At 44.5% G+C, this 21,607-nt stretch overlaps 1 protein-coding gene across 2 annotated transcripts in view; it reads left to right on the top strand.

Moving 5' to 3' along the window:
* Positions 1-7,098: 7,098 nt before the first annotated feature.
* The window catches only part of HNF4A (hepatocyte nuclear factor 4 alpha), a gene marked incomplete at its 5' end in the record, with an annotated part of 61,348 nt that continues 46,839 nt past the window's right edge, over positions 7,099-21,607 (top strand). For both annotated transcript variants that reach the window (XM_079943735.1, XM_079943733.1), the window contains one exon: positions 7,099-7,147. In XM_079943735.1, coding sequence (XP_079799861.1) covers positions 7,099-7,147 — 49 coding nt within the window. The remainder of the gene's footprint in view (positions 7,148-21,607) is intronic.

The following is a 21,607-nucleotide window of genomic DNA, read 5'->3' as shown; positions in this document are numbered from 1 at the left end:
GGACTCAAATCCAACAGGCTCCCGTGGTTCTGAATTTTCCCTGGTCTCTGGCAGGGCTCCAGCTGGGCCTGACCCTCCAAGAGTCCCTTCCCAAAGACCGGGTCAAGCGATTTTTCTTTTTTTTTGGTTTTTTTTTTTTTTAAGGACATGAGTTGGGCTTACTTCACCAGTCTGAATTTTCCCTGCTGATTCCATTTCCTAAATGTCCAGCATGGGCCGGAAGAAAACAACCTGCTTGCCTTCCTTCTTACCTGTTACATCTTTTTTTTCCTCCGGCCTCCGGGAAAGAGGCCTCCATCTTTAATTGACTCAGTTCTCCCAGAGCCAGGGCTGGAAGGAGAAGTGGCAGCAGTTTTGTGACTCTCAGGCCTCCAATCCACAAACCTTTGTCCATCCAATAAAAGGTATTTATTAAATAATCTTTATCCTGAAACCTACCTTCATTCACCCAATAATAGCCAACCAGCTTCTGGGCAGCCTTTGAGGACCTGTGGTCTCCCTCTCTAAGATGGGACCATTTCAGCTCCAAGCTTTTAAAAAATAACTGAAATTAGCATATGGACACCCCACCCACGGTGTATGTTACTGGAGCTACCGCAGGGTCCAGGCACCCCTTTTACAGATGGGCATACTGAGGCTTAGTGAACGGGTGTGACTTACTGAGAGCTGCACGGCTCGTCCTTGTCCACGAAAGCACCCAGGTTTAAGCTCAGGCTCTGACAATCCCTTCAGGCTGTTCCAGACCCCTCTCTGAATGTCAGAACTGAGAGGCTAACGCCAAAGCTGGTCTAAGGGAACTCCCTCTTTCAGCGTTTTATTCTTCCTGTCACTCTCTCTGCCTTGGTGTCTCTCTTTCACCTACTTGTCTCTCTTTCTCTCACCCTCCTTATTTCTCCCATGGAATCTCATTCTCATTCCCAGAAACCATTTCCCCTCTCCCCACCCCACCGCACCCAGTTATCATAACACACAGAAGTCCTTTTGTCTTTAGAGATAGTAAAATCTCTCTCAGACCTTGCCCTCCAGCTGGGGCCCACTCCCTGCCTGGCTGGAGAGAGCTCCATTCAAAGACCTGGATGGAAAACAGGTCCCCTTCCCCCAGAGTCCCTACATTGTCAACGGAGTGGGCTTTCTTCCCTCTTGGTCATTCCCACCTGGGCTACGTCTTGTGCGTATCAACACCACCTCCCTCCGCCCTCAATAAAGTCCTTTGAGATCCCGTGCAATGGCTCTTTCTGGTCCCTGTCTCAGCTCTCAGGAGGGTCAAAAGAGAGAGGGAAATGGAGTAGGGGAGATGGAGTGAGGGGAAACCAGCTGAAGAGGAAGGCCAGGGGAGGGGCTAACAGCCCCTCAGCCCCTCCTTTGCACCAGGTACATCAGCTAGATCACACGTGCATGTGTTTGTATTATCACTCCATTTTTACAACTAAGAAAAATGAGGCTTAGCAGAAGTGCCCAGCAGTGAAATAAAAACAAGGACGCTGTTCTGAGTTCATTATTCTTAGATTATATCCCGCCTGCATTTTTTTGGGGGGGGGTATTAAAATGTCCTTTCATTTATTACACAATGGTGATAATAAATGTTAGATTTCCTAAAAAATTATTAACGTACTTATATTGGACGGGGCGGGGGAGGGGGAGCGGAAACGGCTTGCCAACCCTATGTAAAATTCCCAAAATGTTCAGGAAATTTAAGTGGCATGTGACCCTCTGGATTCAATGGCATGTATAGGGTCACATAGCTAGTAAGGAGCAGACATGGGATCTGATTTCAGCTCCATCCAACCTCAATGCCTGTGCTGTTTTGAGGGTCCCACGTTACCTTCCTGTGTCCTGAGTATCAGGATAACGAGAATAATGACCACTGGTGTTTACGAGCTGCTGAGTACACTCTTAATCTCATTGAATTATCACTGCTATCCTAGGTGATAGGTACTGATCCCATCCCCATTTTACAGACATAAAAACTGAAGCCATAGAAGCTGGGTTTGAATATGCTCTGTATGACTCCAATGTCCAATGTCATAACCCATTCACTCTCCTGGCTCTCAGCTAAGAAGGGAGAAACCCAGGGATTGGACAACGGTGGAGACGATGAAGCAAAAAGTGCCATTGGGAATTCCAGATGACCTCCCAGTTTCCCCCTTTTCTGAAACTGTCTCTAAGAAGAGCCCAGGTCAAGGAGAAATGAGCCAGGTGGGGAGGCTTGTGTTTGCCGTGCCTTGGACCCTGCAGACCTGGGGGCGAGGACTCAGGTAGTTTCCTGGCTTGGTTAAGCTGCTGTTCCAACTGAAGTCGGGAATTTTTTTTTTTTTTTTTTTTTGGCTGCATTGGGTCTTCATTGCTGTGCATGGCTTTCTCTAGTTGAGGTGAGCAGGGGCTACTCTTCGTTGCGGTGTACGGGCTTCTCACTGCGGTGGCTTCTCTAGTTGTGGAGCACGGGCTCTAGGTGCACGGGCTTCAGTAGTTGTGGCACATAGGCTCAGTAGTTGTGGCGCATGGACTTAGTTGCTCTGCAGCATGTGGGATCTTCCCAGACCAGGGCTCGAACCCATGTCCCCTGCATTGACAGGCAGATTCTTAACCACTGTGCCACCAGGAAAGTCCACCAGGAAACTTTTGCTGCAAGAAATCTGAAACAGCTTTCAAACTTATGTAATATTTTATGTTTTTTGAAGATCTTCATCCCCCAATCCCATCTGATTTCTCATTTGCTCATACATTCACCAACCAAGAGGGTTAAGAGCATGGACTCTGGAGCCAGACTGCCTCAGCACAAATTTAACTCAGTGGCCAAGTGTGCTGGCATAAGTCAAGATCTTAGTGCCTCAGTCTCACCTATAAATGGGGACACTAATCACATCTACCTCATTAGTCCTTCAAAACATTAAATGAATGAATACATGGAAAGCACTCGGAAGAGCACCTGGCGCTAGTGTAGATAGCTATTTTAAAAGTTCAACATTGGGATTCCCTGGTTGCACAGTGGTTAAGAATCCGCCTGCCAATGCAGGGGACACAGGTTCGATCCCTGGTCCAGGAAGATCCCACATACGCTGGAGCAACTAAGCCCGTGCACCACAACTACTGAGCCTGTTCTCTAGAGCCTGTGAGCCACAACTACTGAGCCCGCATGCCACAACTACTGAAGCCCGCATGCCTAGAGCCCGTGCTCCGCAACAAGAGAAGCCACCACAACGAGAAGGCTGCACACCGCAACGAAGAGTAGCCCCTGCTCGCTGCAACTGGAGAAAACCCACGCTCAGCAACAAAGACCCAACGCAGCCAAAAAATAAAAATAAAAGTTCAACATCAAGAGGGAGGAGAGAGGTGACATAGTCACTGAAATGGAAGAGGAAGCTACGGAGGGAAGTTGCTTTTTTTTGGCCACGCAGCATGCAGGATCTTATTTCGCCCACCAGGGATCAAACCCGAGTCCCCTGCAGTGGAAGCATGGAGTCTTAACCACTGGACTGCGAAGAAAGTCCCAGACGTTGCTTTTTTAATAAAAGAGATATTGTAGCATATTTAAATATTGATAGGATTTTGTCTCTAGAAATTTGTCCTACAGATATACTCCCCACATCTGGGTCAGGACATTTTTGAAGTTTATGAAGACATACACTTTATGTAGTAGCAAAAGCCTGGAGACAACCTTAGTGTCCAGCAATAGGAGACTAGAAAAATCACCTATAGGACATTCACACAATACGTGGCCACTCAAAGAATGAGGCAGGTATGTTGGCATTGAGATAGCCCTTAGACACAAAGGAGGGAAAAGTAAGTGACAGAAGAGTGTGTTTAATATGTTCCCGTGTATTTATATGCATTTACATGTGTGTATGTCTGAGTCAGCTTGGGCTGCCATAACAAAATACCATAGACGAGTGGCTTAACCAAGAGAAAATTTTTTCCCATCCTGCAGTCTGAAAGTCTGAGCTCAATGTACCAGTATAGTTGGGTTCTGGTGCGATCTCCCTTCCTGGCTTGCAGACAACTACATCTCACTATGTCTGCATATGGTGGGGGCAGGAGAGAGAGAGAAGTCACTCTGATGTCTCTTCTTATAAGGGCACTAATCCTATTGGATCAGGACGCCACCCTTATGACCTAATTTAATCTTATTTATTTCCATAAAGGCCTTGTCTTCAAATACAATCACGTTGGGTGTTAGATCTTCAACATAATAATTTTGGGATGACGCAGTTCAGTCCATAGCAGTGTATAGGTGTATAATTTCTGGAAATACATACAAGAATTTGTTTAAAAGTTCAATAGAGTGAGATGTGGGAACTAAAGTAGGAGAAAGTCTTATTTTTCATTTTATGCTGTTAGTACAATTTTCATTTTTAACACATGAATTTACTACTTCATTTATAAAACTAGTTTAAAGTAAATGGAAGAAAAAGGAAAGATCACATCGCGTGGTTAAAGTTAAAAAGACTGACAGCAACAAACAGTGATAAGGATGTGGGGTAAATAGGAGCTCTCTTACCTTGCTGGTGGGAATGCAAAATGGTACGGCCACTTTGGACAATAGTTTTGGAGTTTCTTATAAATTAAACATATACATACCATATCAGCCATCAATTCCTTTCCTAGAAATTTAACCAAGGGAAATGAAAACATATGCCTGCAAGAAGACTTGTCCATGAATGTACATCGCTGCTTAATTCGTAATTGTCCCAAACTGGAGATAACCCCAATCAATGTCCGTTACAAGGTGAATGGCTGAACAAGTTGCAGTATATTCATTCAATGGAATAATACTCAGCAAGAAAAAAGGACACTAACACAGGTGAAACTCACAAATATGCGGGGCAAAAAAGCCAGACACAAGAGTAAATCCTGTCTGATTCTATGACATTCTAGAAAAGACAAATCTACTCTAGTGTGACAAGCAGCAGATCAGCAGTCACCTGGAGTGGGAGGTGCTGGGAGGATTAATTGCGGAGGAATAAAGGGAACTTCTGGGGGCAATGGAAATGTTCTGTATCTTAAGGTTATAGTTACACAGGTGTATACATTTGCCAAAACTCATAAAACTATACACCTAAAAAAGGGTACATTTTATTATATGTATATTATATCTCAGTAAAGTTGATTTTTAAAGTTTAAAGAGGGAGAGGTTGAATATATAGGAGAACTCACACATGGTCACGTGGGACTCCTGAGCAGTAGGAGGAGGGAGGGTGTGGCCCCATGTGGATCTGGAGGGAAGGAGGTGAACAAAGTGCAGATGCAGGTGAATTTTTGTGGGGAGTTGAGGCTGGTCCAGGTTGAAGGCTTCTATTTTCTCTGTGAAGAAGGTAAACTCTCAGCCTGCTGAGAATGAGATGGAAAAGTTTTGAGGAGAGAAAAGATCTGAAATAGAGGCAGAAAATAGAAAAGCAAGGAGAAGAGAAACAGAGTAGAAGTTCCAGGCAGTGTGGAGGGACCTGTCGAAATTCTTGATCATTAATCTCTGGTGGCCCTCATCTGTCTCGCTAAGTGATTTTTTTTTTTTCCAACAGTGATTGGCTGCTGGTTTGTAGGCATGAAGAAAGCAAGATACTTAGGCTCTTCCAGGCTTGGGTTTTTGTCAGGTGGCTAGAAGGAAAGGAACTGAGACAGAAGCAAGAGAGAAACTAAGATGATGGACTGTGGGCTTCAAACTGGACAGGAGGAAACTAAGACAGGAAGGTGCAACAGGTAGGGAGGAAACAGAAGGAACAAAGGACTGGAGACACCCCAGTGTCCATCAGTAGGGGATGAGAGGTCCCCTTGAGGCTGCTGAGCAAGTACGCTGGGAAGAGGAGACTGTGGACAGAGAGGAATAGATCAATTAGCTAGTTTAGAAGTGAAGCAACACGTGAGGCAGGTGTTACTATGGGAAAATGAAATAATGTACCCAAAACTATACAGCAAGATGATGGTGGAGCTGGGGTTTTCTGACTTTTCTGAGTCCCAGGTTTTCCTACTTCTCATTTGAGCCTCCCCATCATGATGAAGACCTTGAGCTCAGGATTCCAAGTCAGGCGGTGAGACCCAACATTGGGATAAAAGAAATGGGACTGTTCCCCCAAAAGCCAGGTGGTAGCCCAGTATGCAGGACAGCTAAGGTGCAAGATGGCTCTGCATTCCGAGCCCAGGATGCAGATGTCAGCAGTAGGCTGTGTTTTGTGTGGCGAAGGAGACCAACGGACCGGTGGAGGGAGCAGGTAGAGTGCCTCTGACCCACGGGCCTGGAGGCATACTTGTGTTTCTCCATTCTTCGTAGCACTCACCATCTGTAATTATGTCTTTGCAATACTATCTTTAATGTTATCTAATGAATGCCCATCTCCTCCATTAGTCCACAGTTCCATGGGTGCAGAGATGATGTCTCTTTGCTCATTTCTATATCACTGGAGTCTAGCACAGAGCCTGGTATACAGTAGGTGCTCAATAAACATACGTTAGATAAAGGGAAATCGTGGGTTGTAATTCTAACTCCTCTTTGTACCAGCTGGGAGACTCCAGGCAAGCAACTTCTTTCTGTGCCTCAATTTCCTCATCTCAAGTTTTAATTTAAACGTGGCAATGCTCAATTTCCTCATCTCAAGTTTTAATTTAAACGTTGCAATTCCCAGCATCCAGTAGGCGCTCAATAAATACAATCCCCCAGCTTCCTCCTTTTCTCCTCTACCCCTCCCTGTTGCCTCCTGCCACACCCATTGTTTGGAGTCATAAAACCCAACCCAGGTTGGACTCTCACCTCCTCATCATCTCCTGGCCAGTCCTTTCCCTCAAGTGAGGGGTGAGGGGGCTGGTGTCCCCCACATTCTGGCTCCAAGAGCCCCCAACCCCAGAACGCAGGACTGGGGCCCTAGTGGACCTCTGGTCTGGCCAGCTTGTCGTTGCCATGGTAACAGTGACAGTCCCCAGCCACAGGTTCCCTAAGTGACTGGTTACTCTTTAACGTATCCACCCACCTTGGGTGATTAGAAGAATCAATAAGATAACCGGGCAGTGGCAGCTGGCTGCACTCACCGCCTTCCTGGTGGACTAGCTCCCGCTGTTGTGTGTGGGCTCCAGGCCCCTCCATGCCCCCAGGTCTCCGGCTGGGCGGGCTTGGCCATGGTCAGTGTGAACGCGCCCCTCGGGGCTCCAGTGGAGAGTCCCTATGGTGAGTGGGGTCGGCAGTTGGGCTTCGGGGGAAGACTGGACATGGTGGGACCACCGTTAAGTTTGGGAGACCATGGGATGGCCCTCTACATGTTTCCTAGCACCCCAAAGACCCTCTAAGGGCTTCTCTAGAACGGCAGGAAACCCGAGGGAGGCATGTGATTTGCTTCACTAAACTCCTAAACTGAGGCCTGGTGGAGCCGATATGGGAAGTACTTGGAGGGGCTGCAGGAGCCCCAGGGTAGGGGCTTGGCTCACTTTGCCCGCCCACAGAGGCAGCCTTTGTGGAGATGCATCCCGGGGGGTCTGTAGGAAATTTCACAGAACGTGGAACTGGAAGCATCATCCTCATTTTGAAGCCTGCAGAGAAGCTTGCTGGGTCTTGGTCACAGAACTAGCTCCTGGTCTAGGTGGGATGGGACCCAAGGGGAGAGTCAGCCAGCCCCTCCAACAAGGACCATCAGCTCTGGATAATTCAGCAAGGGGAAGCCGTAGAAGGAAACGCACAGCCTGGGGCATTGGAAAATGAGAATGATCTTTGCTGTAAGTGTGTAACTTCGATGCAGGGTAAGGGAAGAGTGTGTTTCGGTGAAGGACTGGGGCTCTGCTGCTTGGGGTAACTCCAGAATTGGAAGTAACCCCAATGACCAACAATAGAGGATGGGTAAATAAAGCATGATGCCTCTTTAGGATGGAATGCTATCCCGTTGTTGAAGAAAAAAAAATGCAGATCTGTTTGCAGATAGAGAAGGACCTCCAAGTAATTATGGAAAAAAGTAATCTGAAGAGAGTATAGCATATTACATTTCTGATAACAGAACAGATACATTCATTCATATGTATGTACACACCTTTGTATTTGCGTAGAAAATTAGTGGAAGGACACAAAGAGACCGGTAACATAGCTTTGTTTCTAAGGAGGGAAGTTCAAGAGAATGTTCGTTTTACTTTTTTGCACATTTTGGATTTTCAAAAATTTGGTGCATTTTATAAACCGATTTCAGTCGCATGCGCAGAGCTTGGCCTCTGGAATCCAGTAGATCTCGGCTCTTGTTCTGTGACTTTAGATAAATTACTCATCATTTCTGGGTCTTGGTTGCCGTCTCTCTGAAGTGGACAGAGGGTGTCTTAGGGGCTTCTTGCAGGCAGGGCTAAAGGAAAGCGAGGGTGTAAGCCCTCGGCACCAGGCATGTCGTAAGGACTCAGTAAATATTACTCGATATCATCATTAGCGAAGGGTGGATGGCCTCCAGGAATCAGGGGCTGGTCTCTCGACTGGTCCAGGGGATCTTCTTTCTTTCACCATCAAGTAGGAGTATGTGAGGCAGTGGAAATGGCAGAGGCTGTGGAGCCAAAAACAGCCTGGGGACCTATCCCCCACACCAGCTGTGTGACCTTGGGCAAGTCACTTCCCATCTTTAAATCTATTTCCTCATCTGTAAAATGGAGAGAACAACAGGACCTATCTCACAGGGGGCGGTGGTTAGAGGAGATAGCATAGCTAAAGGGCTGGGCATGCCTGGGGGGCTTCATCCAAGGTTAAAACACAATTGTGAGACTTGGCTGACCCTGTGTCCAGAGGAAGACTCATCGTCTCCCAATGGGTCAGATAGGGACGGATGGATGATGGATGGATGGATGGGTGTTCTATGCCTATTACTGCATTTAATTCTCAAAATAGTTGTCTCAGATAAATAACATTATCATCTCCAAGGATAGAAGAGAAAACTAAAGTTTAGGATTGTTAAAAAAAAACCATCTGACTCCAGACCTGACATTGTCCATCTGTGCTGACCCTCTTGGCTCAGCTACAGATATGGCTGAGGAGAGAAAGAAGGGCTCCCATGCCCAGATTTGCAGCATGCATCAACAACAAGAGAACATTGCCATCCTGGAACACCTGGAGTGTGTGTGTGTGTGTGTGTGTGTGTGTGTGTGTGAGAGAGAGAGAGAGAGAGAGAGAGAGAGAGAGAGACATTGGCTAAAAGACCTTGCTTTTCAGATAAAATGAATCTGGGTTGGCATTCTGGATCTGCCTTTTTTTTTTTTTTTTTAAGCTGTATAACCTGCCCTTCTCTGAGTCTCAGATGTTTCATCTGTAAAATAAACTAGGGCAGTCTGCTGGGAGGCTCTGGAAAGATGAACTTTCTGATTAAAAAAACAAGTGCTTTGAGTAAAACCCCTCGGGGATTCTCAACTGGGGATAATAATAACCTCTGAAGATTGCAATCACAGAGGTGAGTTGCTGGGTAAGGAACATGGTTCATAGCAGAGCCCTGGGAGAGGCAATGGAGGGCAAGGCTGTGGTTAGGATCACAAGAATTAATGTACAAGTGCTTAAGATGCAAGCTATTATATATAGGATGGATAAACCACAAGGTCCTAGTGTATAGCACAGGGAATTATATTCAGTATCTTATGATAAACCATAATGGAAAAGAATATGAAAAAGAGTATGTGTATGTATAACTGAGTCACTTTGCTGTACAGCAGAAATTAACACATTATAAATCAACTATACTTCAATAAAATATATATATATATATATATATATATATATATATATATATATATATATATATATATGTACACACAAGTGCTTAGAATAGTGCCTGGCACAAAGCAAGCACGAAATAAATCCCAACTGCTGTCTCACGTTCTTGAACCTTAGTGGGATAGTCTTTAACGAGCTTTGGAGTGGTGGTACTGGGCAAACTTGACCTTTCCCTGGTCTTGCAGTGCCTCCACTACACACTGGATTCGGCCTTAGAGTTCTCATCACTGCTCTGATCAAATCATTGTGTGGGGGGCTTCCCTGGTGGCGCAGTGGTTGAGAGTCCGCCTGCCGATGCAGGGGACGCGGGTTCGTGCCCCGGTCCGGGAAGATCCCACATGCCGCGGAGCGGCTGGGCCCATGAGCCATGGCCGCTGAGCCTGCGCGTCCGGAGCCTGTGCTCCGCAGCGGGAGAGGCCACAACAGTGAGAGGCCCGCGTACCGCAAAAAAAAAAAAAAAAAAAATCATTGTGCGTCTTGTCGCATCTGTCTCCCCCACTAGACTATAGACTCCATGAGGCCATGGACTTCAGTGCTTTGTTCAGCCTTGCACGTCTCACATGGCGACTGGCACAGAATAAGTGCTCAGTAAGCATTTGTTGGACGAATGAATTGAGGTCAGTTTTAAAGAAACAGCCCTGTGACAATGGTCAGCGATGTCCACCAGGTCTGTACTCTTCCCTTCCTTCCTCCCTGCCATCCTCACCGTGTTGGCTTTTGGTTCTCGATTTGCCCCATTACAGACCCCAGGTGGCTGTCACAGTATCAGGTATCACGTTTGCAGTTAAGTGTCTGAAGCTGGAAGGGTTTTTCCTCCAAGCACTTGTTTCTTTTCCCCAAAAGCAAACATTTCCCAGAAACCTCCCAGCAGACTGCCTTAGTTCAAGGAAAGCTGGGAAGTGTCTAATGGAAAGAAATGGGAACACACAGCAAAGGTTTAGGCCAATGATGGTCTTTTCTTGTATGGCAAAATGCTGTTGCAAACCAAACCGGGGTTCCCTTCTAACGGGTTTCTCAACTTTGACACTACTGATATTTTGGTGTGGATAATTCTTTGCTGTAAAGGGACTGGCCTGTAGGATCCTGCGCTGCAGGGTGTTTAGCAGCTATGCTGGCTTCGACTCACTAGACGCTATAGCATACCTCCTGTCAGCCGTGCCAACCGAAAATGTCTCCTGCCGTTTCCAAATGTGCCCTGGGCACATGAAACACCACTGTGTTATAAGGAAGCAGGAATAGCTGCTGAGTGGGATCTGCCACAACTGAGTGTATGTACTGTGACTCATGTTGCAGTATTTGCTCTCGATGCCAGCATCTAGCTCACTGCCAGATTTGGGGCTGTCCTTAGCAACTGTGAGGATAAGATGTTATGGTGTGCGTATCCGTGTGCTAACCTAACTCCTGGCTTTGTTATTTTCCTACCCTTGTTTTGCTTTTAGCAAGCTTCCCTTGATGATTATTTATTTTGGCCCTTCAGGATTCTGCCATTTTTGTAAGCATCTCAAATCTCCTCAGGGGCAAGGTCTGTATATGTCTGATGCTTCTTGTTATACCCCGGGCTACCGTAGGACCTGGTCCCACGTAGACCTTGAAGGAGGTTTATTTAATGAATGAATGAGAAGATGGATGAATGAATGAATGGATATCTGGGTGGGTAGATAGGTAGTTGCTTTGATGAATCGATGTGATGGGCTGGTGAATGGATGGATGGATGGGAATGAAATGGAGAGAGAGATGAACGAATGGTACAAATGAATGAATGAGTAACAGGGAATACGGGCAGGTGGGTAGATGGACGGATGGAATAATGAATAGATGTGATGGATGGGTGAGTGGGTATGGCGGATGATGGATGGATGGGATGGATGGAGAGATATGTGAATGGATGTGGCAAGCGGATGAATAAATAACTGGAAAGATGCATGGATGGATGGATGGATGGATGGATGGATGGATGGACGGACAAGATGGGCTGGTCTTGGACATCAGTACATGCAAGTAAAGAGACAAGGGGTGACTTGGCCACTGGTCAACAATCCTCCTTCAGGACAGTATATCTAAGTGTCAGATGAGCTGGATTTTTCCTGAGGACATAGGACTAGTTCCTTTGACTAGGTCAGATCAGAAGTGGTCGTCAGAGGTGGTTTAGTTAAGTGGCTCTCCCACTTAAAGCTGTGAGAGGCTGGACACTTTGACTAGCTCTCTGATCATCAATTTCTTCATCTACCAAATGAACCTTGGTTGTTGTGAAGATCCATGAGCTCATGAAGGCGAAAAGGTATCATAAACTATAAAGTGCTTTGTCTCCCTGAATGGTTGGTTGATGAGCCCAAAATTGGGCCCCAGATACTGGCCAGCGACGGGACTATGTCAGATAACAGACATGGCTGTTCCCACTGTTCATTCTCAAAATACAGTCTCCCTCACCCTTCCTGCCTTTCTTCCCTGTCCATATTATCTTCCTATCCCACCTCAATTTGATTTCAGCCTCTATGGTTCAATGGTTTACGAATCTTGCTGCATATGGGGAACTTTCTTAAGATGACATCTTTTGCGGGCTCCACTCCAGACCTGAATCAGAATCTTCTGGGATGAGTTCCAAGAATCTTTAAATTTTTATTAAGTTCCTTAAGTGATTTGGGGTGTTGGGTCAGCTGGAGTTTGGAAACCATTGCCTTATTTTGTCCCATTTTATAAAGGGAGGATGTGGATACCCAGAGTGCATCCTGTCCTCATCCGGAAAACTTCTGCATTCGTTAATTCATTGTTCACTCATTCATTTCTTCAACAAATGACCACTGGGGGCTTATGGTATGCAAAGCATTCTGCTAGGCTCCGGGGGAATGTAGGAGAATATAAAGTATGGCTTTAGATCTTGGAGAGCGTCCAATCTGGTGGGGTAAACAGATGAACCAGCAGTAATCAAGACAGAGTGCCATAACAGGGGTGAACAGGACACAGTGGGAGGACAAAGGGGCTTAGGAAGAGGGGAAGGGGCCAGGGACCTCTTGACCCTGGAGGAGTGAACTGATATCTAAGCTGAAACCTGAAGGTTTAGCAGGAGTCAGCCAGGAGGAGAGAGGGAGGGGGACCAGCAGATGCAAAGGCACTGATTTTATTTAACATTTGACTGCAGTGAATTCCATCCTTAATTGAAAGTATCTTGGGACTTTTCTGATTGTTCCATAAAGGATTTATCTTGTCCCTAAGAAGATTATGAGATGCTTAAAGGCAGGAACTACGCCTTCCATTTTTTTTCTGACTCACATGCCTCTAGCATAAGGGTGGACCTCTGCAGAGGAAAGAAATTTATTTCCATATAAGCCCCTTCTATGTAATGGGCAGGATGCCGGCTACTTTATAGGTTTTTCTCCCTTTTAATCTTTGCAATACCTGTCAAGGTGGGAAATATTATTCCCACTTCATAAACAGGGAAACTGAGATTCCGTGTTGTTAAGTAAGTTTCCCTGTGTCACCCAGTGACGGATTGAGATCTAGTCTGCCTGGCGTCAAACCTTCATTCTTTTGGCTGTGCTGTTTCCTCTTATAATAGCATCTGAGAGGCTGCATAACACCTTGGTTAGCGGCTCAGACTCTGGAGTCAGACTGCCTGGGCTCATATTGCCACCTACTAGCCATATGGCTTTGGGTAAATTACTTCATTTTCTGTGTCTCAGTTTCTTGATCTGTCAAATGGTGTGATGATAACAGCATCTACTTTGTAGGGTTGTGAGAAGTAAATGAGGTTGATGCCTGTAAAGCGTTGAGTGTCTGGCAGGTAGAAAGTGCTACGTAAATTTTATGCATTGCTGTTGTTATTATTATACCTGCTATGTGAGACGGACTGAATGCTTCTTACGTGCGAGACATCTTTTAGCTGCTGTGGAACAAACAAGAGATGAATGAGGGCTATGTAACTGGTTCCGGGCTGCAGTTCCTTGGCTGGACAAAGCTTGGCCCTGAGCCTTCAGATGCCCTCTGAGGCCTGAGGTTGGCTCTCGGGAGCTTGGCTTGTGAGTCTGGGCCTGTGTAGAGCAAATTGAAGGCATGGAAATGGGGGGAACAGACCTGGCCTGGCCACAGCCCTGAGAAATGGCTCTGGGCCCAGGCAGCTGTTTGTGACCTCACTCGAGTCCTTTTCCTACTGGTGCCCTGCCTCCTCTTCTGAGAAATGGAGCCCTGTGCCTGGCTCAGTGGTCATCACACAATATTCACTGGGGCCCTAGGAGTCAAGAAAGATGCCTCAGAGTTCACTTTGAGGCCAGTGGGGGCCTGGGGCTGGTGTTCAAACAGACCAGGCTCTTAGGTTCCAGCACGCCACAACCTCTGGTTTAACCAGAGATGCTGCATTTTGACTTTTGATGGAAGTGTTTAATGAAAGGACTCCATGGTTAAAAAATGCGTGGACCAGACCAGTGTGTTTCAAACCGCAATCTTGACCCATTAATGGGTCATGCAACGTATCGGGTTGTATTAGTTATGGCAATGCTCCCCGTTGGAACAAAAAAACAAACCTAAAATGTAAGTTAGAAGTTTACTGACTTCTGTCACATAATCATCCAGAGACCCCAGAAGTGACCCTGGCTCAGAGCGACATTTATCACTTCTATTCACATTCTATTGGTCAGAACTAGTCACCTGGCTTTGGCCAAATGCAAAGGAGTCTGGGATATGTGGTCCCTAGATGGGCAGCTTTTTTCCAGGAATAGCTTTAAACTACAGAAGGAGGAGTGAATTTGTTGGTACACAGCTGACCACCTCTGCCATGGGACCATGGTCACATTCACAAATACACACAAACACACACAGTCAAATATGTATAACATATATGAATACACAATTTTTTACATTAAACATTCTAATAAAATAAGAGCATAGACAGATATATAGATAGTGATAAAGCAAATGTGACAGTATGCTACCAATTGATGAATCTAGGTAAAGGATACATTAGTGCCCACTGTATTATTCTTTGAATCTTTTGTAGGTTTGAAATTGTTCAAAGTAAAGTGTTGGGGGACATGTAATTGTTAAAATTTGCTATACTTATGAACAGAATAAAATATAATACAAATAGCGTAAGATTTAATTTAGGCTTAAGGGTTTTGAATTATAACTTTAATACAGGAGTTGGCAAACTTTTTCTGTAAAAGGCCAGAGAGTAAATATTTTAGACTTTGCAGGCCAGATGGGATCTGTAGCAACTACTCAGCTCTGCTCTTGTAGCACAAAAGCAGCCATCAACGATAAATACATGAATGAGTGTGGCATGTTCCAATAAAACTTTATTTATAAATATAGGCACTGGGCCAGATTTGGCTCAGAGGTTGTAATTTGCTGACTCTTGCAAACTGAAAAATATATTGAATATATTTTTTTAAAGCCTTTAAAGCACATATGTGATTCCTAGAGTACAATTCAACAGTTTTCATTAGAAATTACGGATCAGCAGTCTCCAAGCTGTTAGGGACCCCGAATCTGTTCATGTACCCTCACTGTGCTGGACAAAATAATAACAGCACACTGCTGTTCACATAACCAACTGATTTCTTTCATTTTCATTTCTTGTGTTTTCTTTGAATAAAAACGTACTATTTTAAAAATACGTTTATTGAGGTATATTGTTCACACAGAAAAGAGTATGAATCATAACTCACAAATAGATTAATGAAATTTTATAAAGACGAGCACTTTTTGAAACAGAAGTAAAATAGAACAGAAAACATCCTAGTGCATCTCATGTCGTCACGGTAAATATCGTGTGTGAAAATTCTGTTCATTTCTATATGGTTATGGATGTGTGTGTGGGGTTGTGATAATACCAACAATTTATAGATCACATACTAGGGCTTTACAAATAGTAACTCCTTACCTTCACAGTGACCCTGTGAGGTAGGGGCTATAATTGACTTTACCCTTTTATAGATGAGGAAATGGAGCCACAGGGAAGTTGAGTCACTCAGTGAAAGTGACAGATGCCTTAAGAGATGTTCCAACCCAGGCAGTCAGGCTCCAGAGTCTGTGTTTTGACTGCCACCTTTATTGCCACTGCATATAAAGCATGGGATGTAAATGTGTTACTTACTGAGGGTCATAGTCAAAAGGGTTTAAACGTCACTGGACAGAATGTTCCCAAAGGTTCCTTATAGATCTAAAAATAGCATACTTTTCCTTAAGTGTACCCACAGGGAACAGGGGCTGATTTTCGGTAGTACATCGACAAACGCTTTTAAATCTTACTGAATTTATTTTACTCTGTGTTAGAAAAATTTATAACTAGCATATTGAAGCACTAATATAAAATATCCTTTAAAAGATTAATGTATGTCCTCAAAAGAAAGAAAATTATCAAGTAAATAATTACAGCTAAACAAAATACAGGTGCTGGGCAAATATGGTAAAAATCATTAAGAGGAATGCAAATGTCTGGGGCTTTGGGGTCAAATACTGAACTTGGCATCAGAAGGCCCACATCTGGGTCCTGGCGTATTCATTCTCTAGCTCTGGTTTATTTTATCTCTCTTTAAAAAATTTTTTATTTTATATTGGAATATAGTTGATTTATTTATTTTTTTTACTATTTTTGTTTATTTTTTTATATCTTTATTGGAGTATAATTGCTTCACAATGTTGTGTTAGTTTCTCCTGTACAACAAAGTGAATCAGCTACATGTACATAGTTGATTTATAATGTTGTGTTAGTTTCAGGTATACAGCAAAGTGATTCAGTTATACATATACATATATCTATTCTTTTTCAGATTCTTTTCCATTTTAGGTTATCACAGAGTATTGAGTAGAGTTCCCTGTGCTATACAGTAGGTCCTTGTTGATTATTTTATCTCTTTTTTAAAAAATAAAGTTATTTATTTATTTATTTTATTTTTGGCTGCATTGGGTCTTCGTTGCTGCATGCAGGCTTTCTCTAGTTGTGGTGAGCGGGGGCTCCTCTTCGTTGCAGTGCACAGGCTTCTCATTGCAGTGGCTTCTCTTGTTGCGGAGCACAGTCTCTAGGCACGTGGGCTTCAGCAGTTGTGGTGCACAGGCTCAGTAGTTGTGGTTCATTGGTTCTAGAGCGCAGGCTCAGTAGTTGTGGCACATGGGCTTAGTTGCTCCGTGGCATGTGTGATCTTCCTGGACCAGGGCTCAAACCCACGTCCCCTGCATTGGCAGGCAGTTTCTTAACCACTGTGCCACGAGGGAAGCCTATTTTATCTCTTATATAGTACTTAAAATGGACCAGGCACTGTTCTAAACACTTCATAAAAATTACCTCCTTTTAAAGTAACCTAAATGTCCATCAACAGATGAATGGATAAAGAAGATGTGGTATATATATACAATGAAATACTACTCAGCCATGAAAAAGAATGAAATAATGCCATTGGCAGCAACACGGATGAACCCAGAGATTATCATACTAAGTGAAGTCAGACAAATACAAATATCATAAAGATATCACTTATATGTGGAATCTAAACTATGATACAAATGAACATACAAAACAGAAGCAGTCTCAAAGACACAGAAAACAAACTTATGGTCACCAAATGGGAAAAGGGAGGAGGGATAAATTAGGAGTTTGGGATTAGTGGACATAAACTACTATATATAAAATAGATGAATGACAAGGTCCTACTGTATAGCATAGGGAACTATATTCAATATCTTGTAATACCCTATAATGAAAAAGAATATATATATATATATATTTCCAAATCACTTTGCTGTACACCAGAAACTCACACAACATTGTAAATCAACTATACTTCAATTAAAAAAAATTACTTCTTTTAATCCTTACAACTGCCCATTGAGTAGGTACTGTCACCATACCCATTTCTCAGTAGAGGTAACAAAGGCTCAGAGAGGTTAAATAACCTACCCACACAGACTACAAGAGGCAGAGCTAGGATTCAAACCCAGGCATTGTATTAGTAAGGACAAAGATGTTAACAAAAACAAAACAAAAAAACAGACAGTAGAATGGTGGTTGACAGGGCTAGGGGTGGGGGAAATGGGGAAACGTTGGTTAAAAGATACAAACTTTCAGTTATAAGATTAAATAAGTTCTGAGTATATAATGGACAGCATGGTGACTATGGTTCATAACACTTGTCTACTTGAAATTCGTTAAGAGTAGATCGTAGGTATTCTCACCAAAAAAAAAAAAGTAACTGTGAGGCAATGGATGTGTTAATTAACTCGGTTGCAGGAATCATTTCTATATATATATATATATATATATATATACAGATATATACCTAATCATCACTTTAAGTGTATTACAATTTTATTTGTCAATTATACCACAATAAGGATGGTGGAAAAAAATAAAAGGACAATACTAGCTGGTATTGTAATGTACTACCAAAAAATATACCACCAAAAAATAAATTAATTAAAAAAAAAAGAAAGAGTGGGTGGGCAACTACTGCAATTTATTTATTTATTTAAATTTATTTTGTATTTGTTTATTTTATTTATTTATTTTTGGCTGCGTTGGGTCTTCATTGCTGCGCACGGGCTTTCTCTAGTTGTGGCGAGCGGGGGCTACACTTCGTTGCGGTGCTCGGGCTTCTCGCGGTGGCTTCTCTCGTTGTGGAGCATGGGCTCTAGGCACGCAGACTTCAGTAGTTGCAGCACGTGGGCTCAGTAGTTATGGCTCATGGGCTCTAGAGCACAGACTCAGTAGTCGTGGCACACCGGCTTAGCTGCTCCCCGGCATGTGGGATCTTCCCGGACCAGGGCTTGAACCAGTGTCCCATGCATTGGCAGGTGAATTCTCAACCACTGCGCCACCAGGCAAGCCCTACTGCAATTTATTATCAGCTTTGTAGAAGTATTTGATTTTTTCAAATTGTATACCTATAGAGCTTTCATAAAATTTTTGAAACAATTTTTAAATTAAAAAGGAAAAGGGAATAAACACTACTTCAGACACCCTCAACAGTACTTAGAGTCCTGGGACAGAAAGCCACAAAGGGAAAGGGCAGAGTTAAAGTTAGAAATTCAAGATACAATTGCATTTAAAATCCCTGCTGAATACCTTCTAATTGCTTTGTGTCACACTGAAAAGAAAAGCTAAGCTCTTTTCCCTGACCTAAAAGGACCCCTGGGGTCTGACTCTTGTCTGCCCTTCTGTTGGCCTCTCCTGTCTTTCTCCCTTTTGCTCACTCCACTTCAGCCACTTGGGCCTTTCTACTGTCCTTCAATCACGCCAAGCACATTCCTGCCCTAGGGCCTTTGTACTTGGGGTTCCTTTTGCCAGGACCACCCTTTACCCAGATCTTCCCATAACGGATTTCTTCTCCTAGTTTGGTTCTTAGCTCAAATGTCCCCACTCAGAGCAGCCTTCCTTGACCACCCCATCTAAGACTGTCTCTCCTCCAGCCATCACTATCAATCCCTTTATCCTCTACAGCTCTGGAATTGTGAATTCGCTGATCTGTTTATCATCTGTTTCCTCCACTACAATGTCAGTTCCATGAGAGTGGGGGATCTGGCCGTCTTGCTATATCCTCAGCATGTAGAGCAGCGCTTGGCACACAGTAGGCGCTCCACAAATATTTGTGGAATGAGCAGATGCCGAAGGGGACAGCTGAGTCAGTCTGCTGAATGGCTGGCTGGGCCGGTGACGTGAGGAGGAAGCTGCAGCCTCTGCCTGGGCCCTGCCCTGGGTAAATAGTCCTCCCTCTGCCCAGACAGCCACTATTTAACAACTGTCTGCCATGGGACTGGCCAAGCCTGGGCCGTCACACAGCCAAGGCCCCAGGATTCCCTGGGACAAGCAACGGAGGCAGCCACACCTCAGGGAGAGCTTGTGAAGGAACAGGTCAAAAAGTTATCCAAACAGGCATGAGGAAAGGCAGAGGAGGTGCTGAGACACAGAGAGAGCAGTTGGGCCTTCCCTGGGCAGAGCCCAGAGGAGCACACCCAGTGGGCAGCTTCCCAGACAGGGCCTGGCCTCCAGCGCCCAGTTCTGGTCCTGGCTCTGGTCCCGACTTGCAGAGGGACCTCAGACACTTGCCGCCTCTGGGCCTCAGTTTCCTCTGCTGTAAATCAAGAGACCGTGGGCTGATCAGTGGTTTCAAACTTAAAAAAAAAAAATGGCAGTGGCATTCTTTCTTCAAACAAAATCTTACCGGAAACCAGTTTGCGGGAGTGATACAAAAGAGGCACCTGGGTTAAAGGAAGTGTCGGGGTGCAGGATGCTGCCCACCCTGTAGCCCCTGGCCCTTCAAAGTAGCCCCAGGGTGAAAACCACCAGGCTCCTTGGTCTCTGAGGTTCTTCACCAAGAGTCTTGTAATTAAACCTAGACCCAGGTTCAAGCCTCACAGTGGGATCTTAGGTAATCGACTCCACCTTTCTGAGCCTTGGTTTCCCTCTCTAAATCTGGCGTTGTAAACAGTACCTCCTTCACGGTGTCAAATGTTCAGCCCAGAACCTGGGACCTAGGAAATTCTCAATAAGAATAGTGAAAAATCAATGTTGGTTATTAGCGGAAGCAGCAGAAATGACCCGAAGGGCCAGTTCTTTGCCTTTACTGTGAGTGGGGAAAATATTTAACCACTCTGAACCTCAGTTTCCTCCTCTGTAAAATACGGCCAAGGGTTCAAAGGAGATGAGAGGTTGAGATCCAGGCCACCCAGTTTTGTTTTTAAATAAAACTTCAATTGACTTCTAACCTTTCAAAACCCCAACTTCCAGCCTCTTTCAAAAAACTGGAAGCTCTAGCAACACTGATTCCCCATAACCATGAGACAAAAGCCCACTGGAGCTTATTTAGGCTGGGCATGCTTTCTCTAATTTGCCACAGTCCCCACCATTCCTTAGTGTCTCTACACTAAAGTTATATTAATAAACATAAACCATTATATTTGCTGTGTTTTCTTATAGGAAAGTGTGAAACCTGCTTATACTCTATCTGCTCCATATATCTCTATCTGGGCACCGAGGGCACTTGACTGTCGGATCCCTGATTGCTAAGACCAAGGGGAAGCTCATTATTTGTGAGCGCAATTTCCTATTTCATAGACTTACTATTTTTTGATGTGACTACTAGAACATTGTAAATTATATATGTGGTCCATGTTATATTTCTGTCGGACACAGCTGCTCTAGCACCTAGGATTCTATAGCAGCTAACTCAGCCTGTCTCCATTTCCCATTCTGAATAGACCAGCTCTAGCCAAACGTCTTGGGCAGGTATCCCTGGCTGGGTCTTCTCCCCAGCCCACAGTTCTCTCTGGCGTCCTCACCCTTGTTGCTTGCCTGGTTTGGGGGGGTGGGGCAGGGTGACGACCCAGGCTCTAGAACTCAAGGCTTGTCTTCTAGAATTCTACACTTGGGAAATCTCACCTCCCAGCCCCCACGGCAGCCATTGTTTTCTCTTTATCAGACATTCACATAGAACAATAGTCAATCTGAATCTTAATTACACACCCATTCTTCTGTCTCCAGCCTGTGAATTTACCCCCAAATCCTGTGATTTGGGGGGTGGAGTTGGGGAGGGGAGAGGATTATTTTTTTTCCCTTCTCCAGGGCAAGTCGTAGTTTTTCTAGAGATAAGGTGGACGGAGTATCGGGGAGGGACATGGATCTTCCCACAGTGAAGGTGCTGACTTTGTTTTCGGAGGAGGTAGTAGTATCCACCCACAGCTCCTCTGAGATGAGAGAATCCTGAAGGACTTAGGGTGCTGGGAGGAAAAGGAATCTCACAGTGATGAAGACCCCCTTCAGATGGGGAGGCCTTATATGGTAGTGGCTGAGAATTTGTGGTGCAGAGTTAGGCAGACTTGGGTTAGAGCCTTGCAAGCTGTATAACCTTGGACAGGTGACTTTACCTCTCTGACCCTCAGTCTCCTCATCTATAAAATGAGGATAAAAATAGTTCTATTCTAGCA

This window comes from Stenella coeruleoalba (genome assembly GCF_951394435.1).
Source record: "Stenella coeruleoalba genome assembly, chromosome: 15".
Taxonomy (NCBI): domain Eukaryota; kingdom Metazoa; phylum Chordata; class Mammalia; order Artiodactyla; family Delphinidae; genus Stenella; species Stenella coeruleoalba.
Note: the sequence above shows the minus strand (reverse complement) of the source record. Positions and strands in the feature narration are given on the sequence as shown.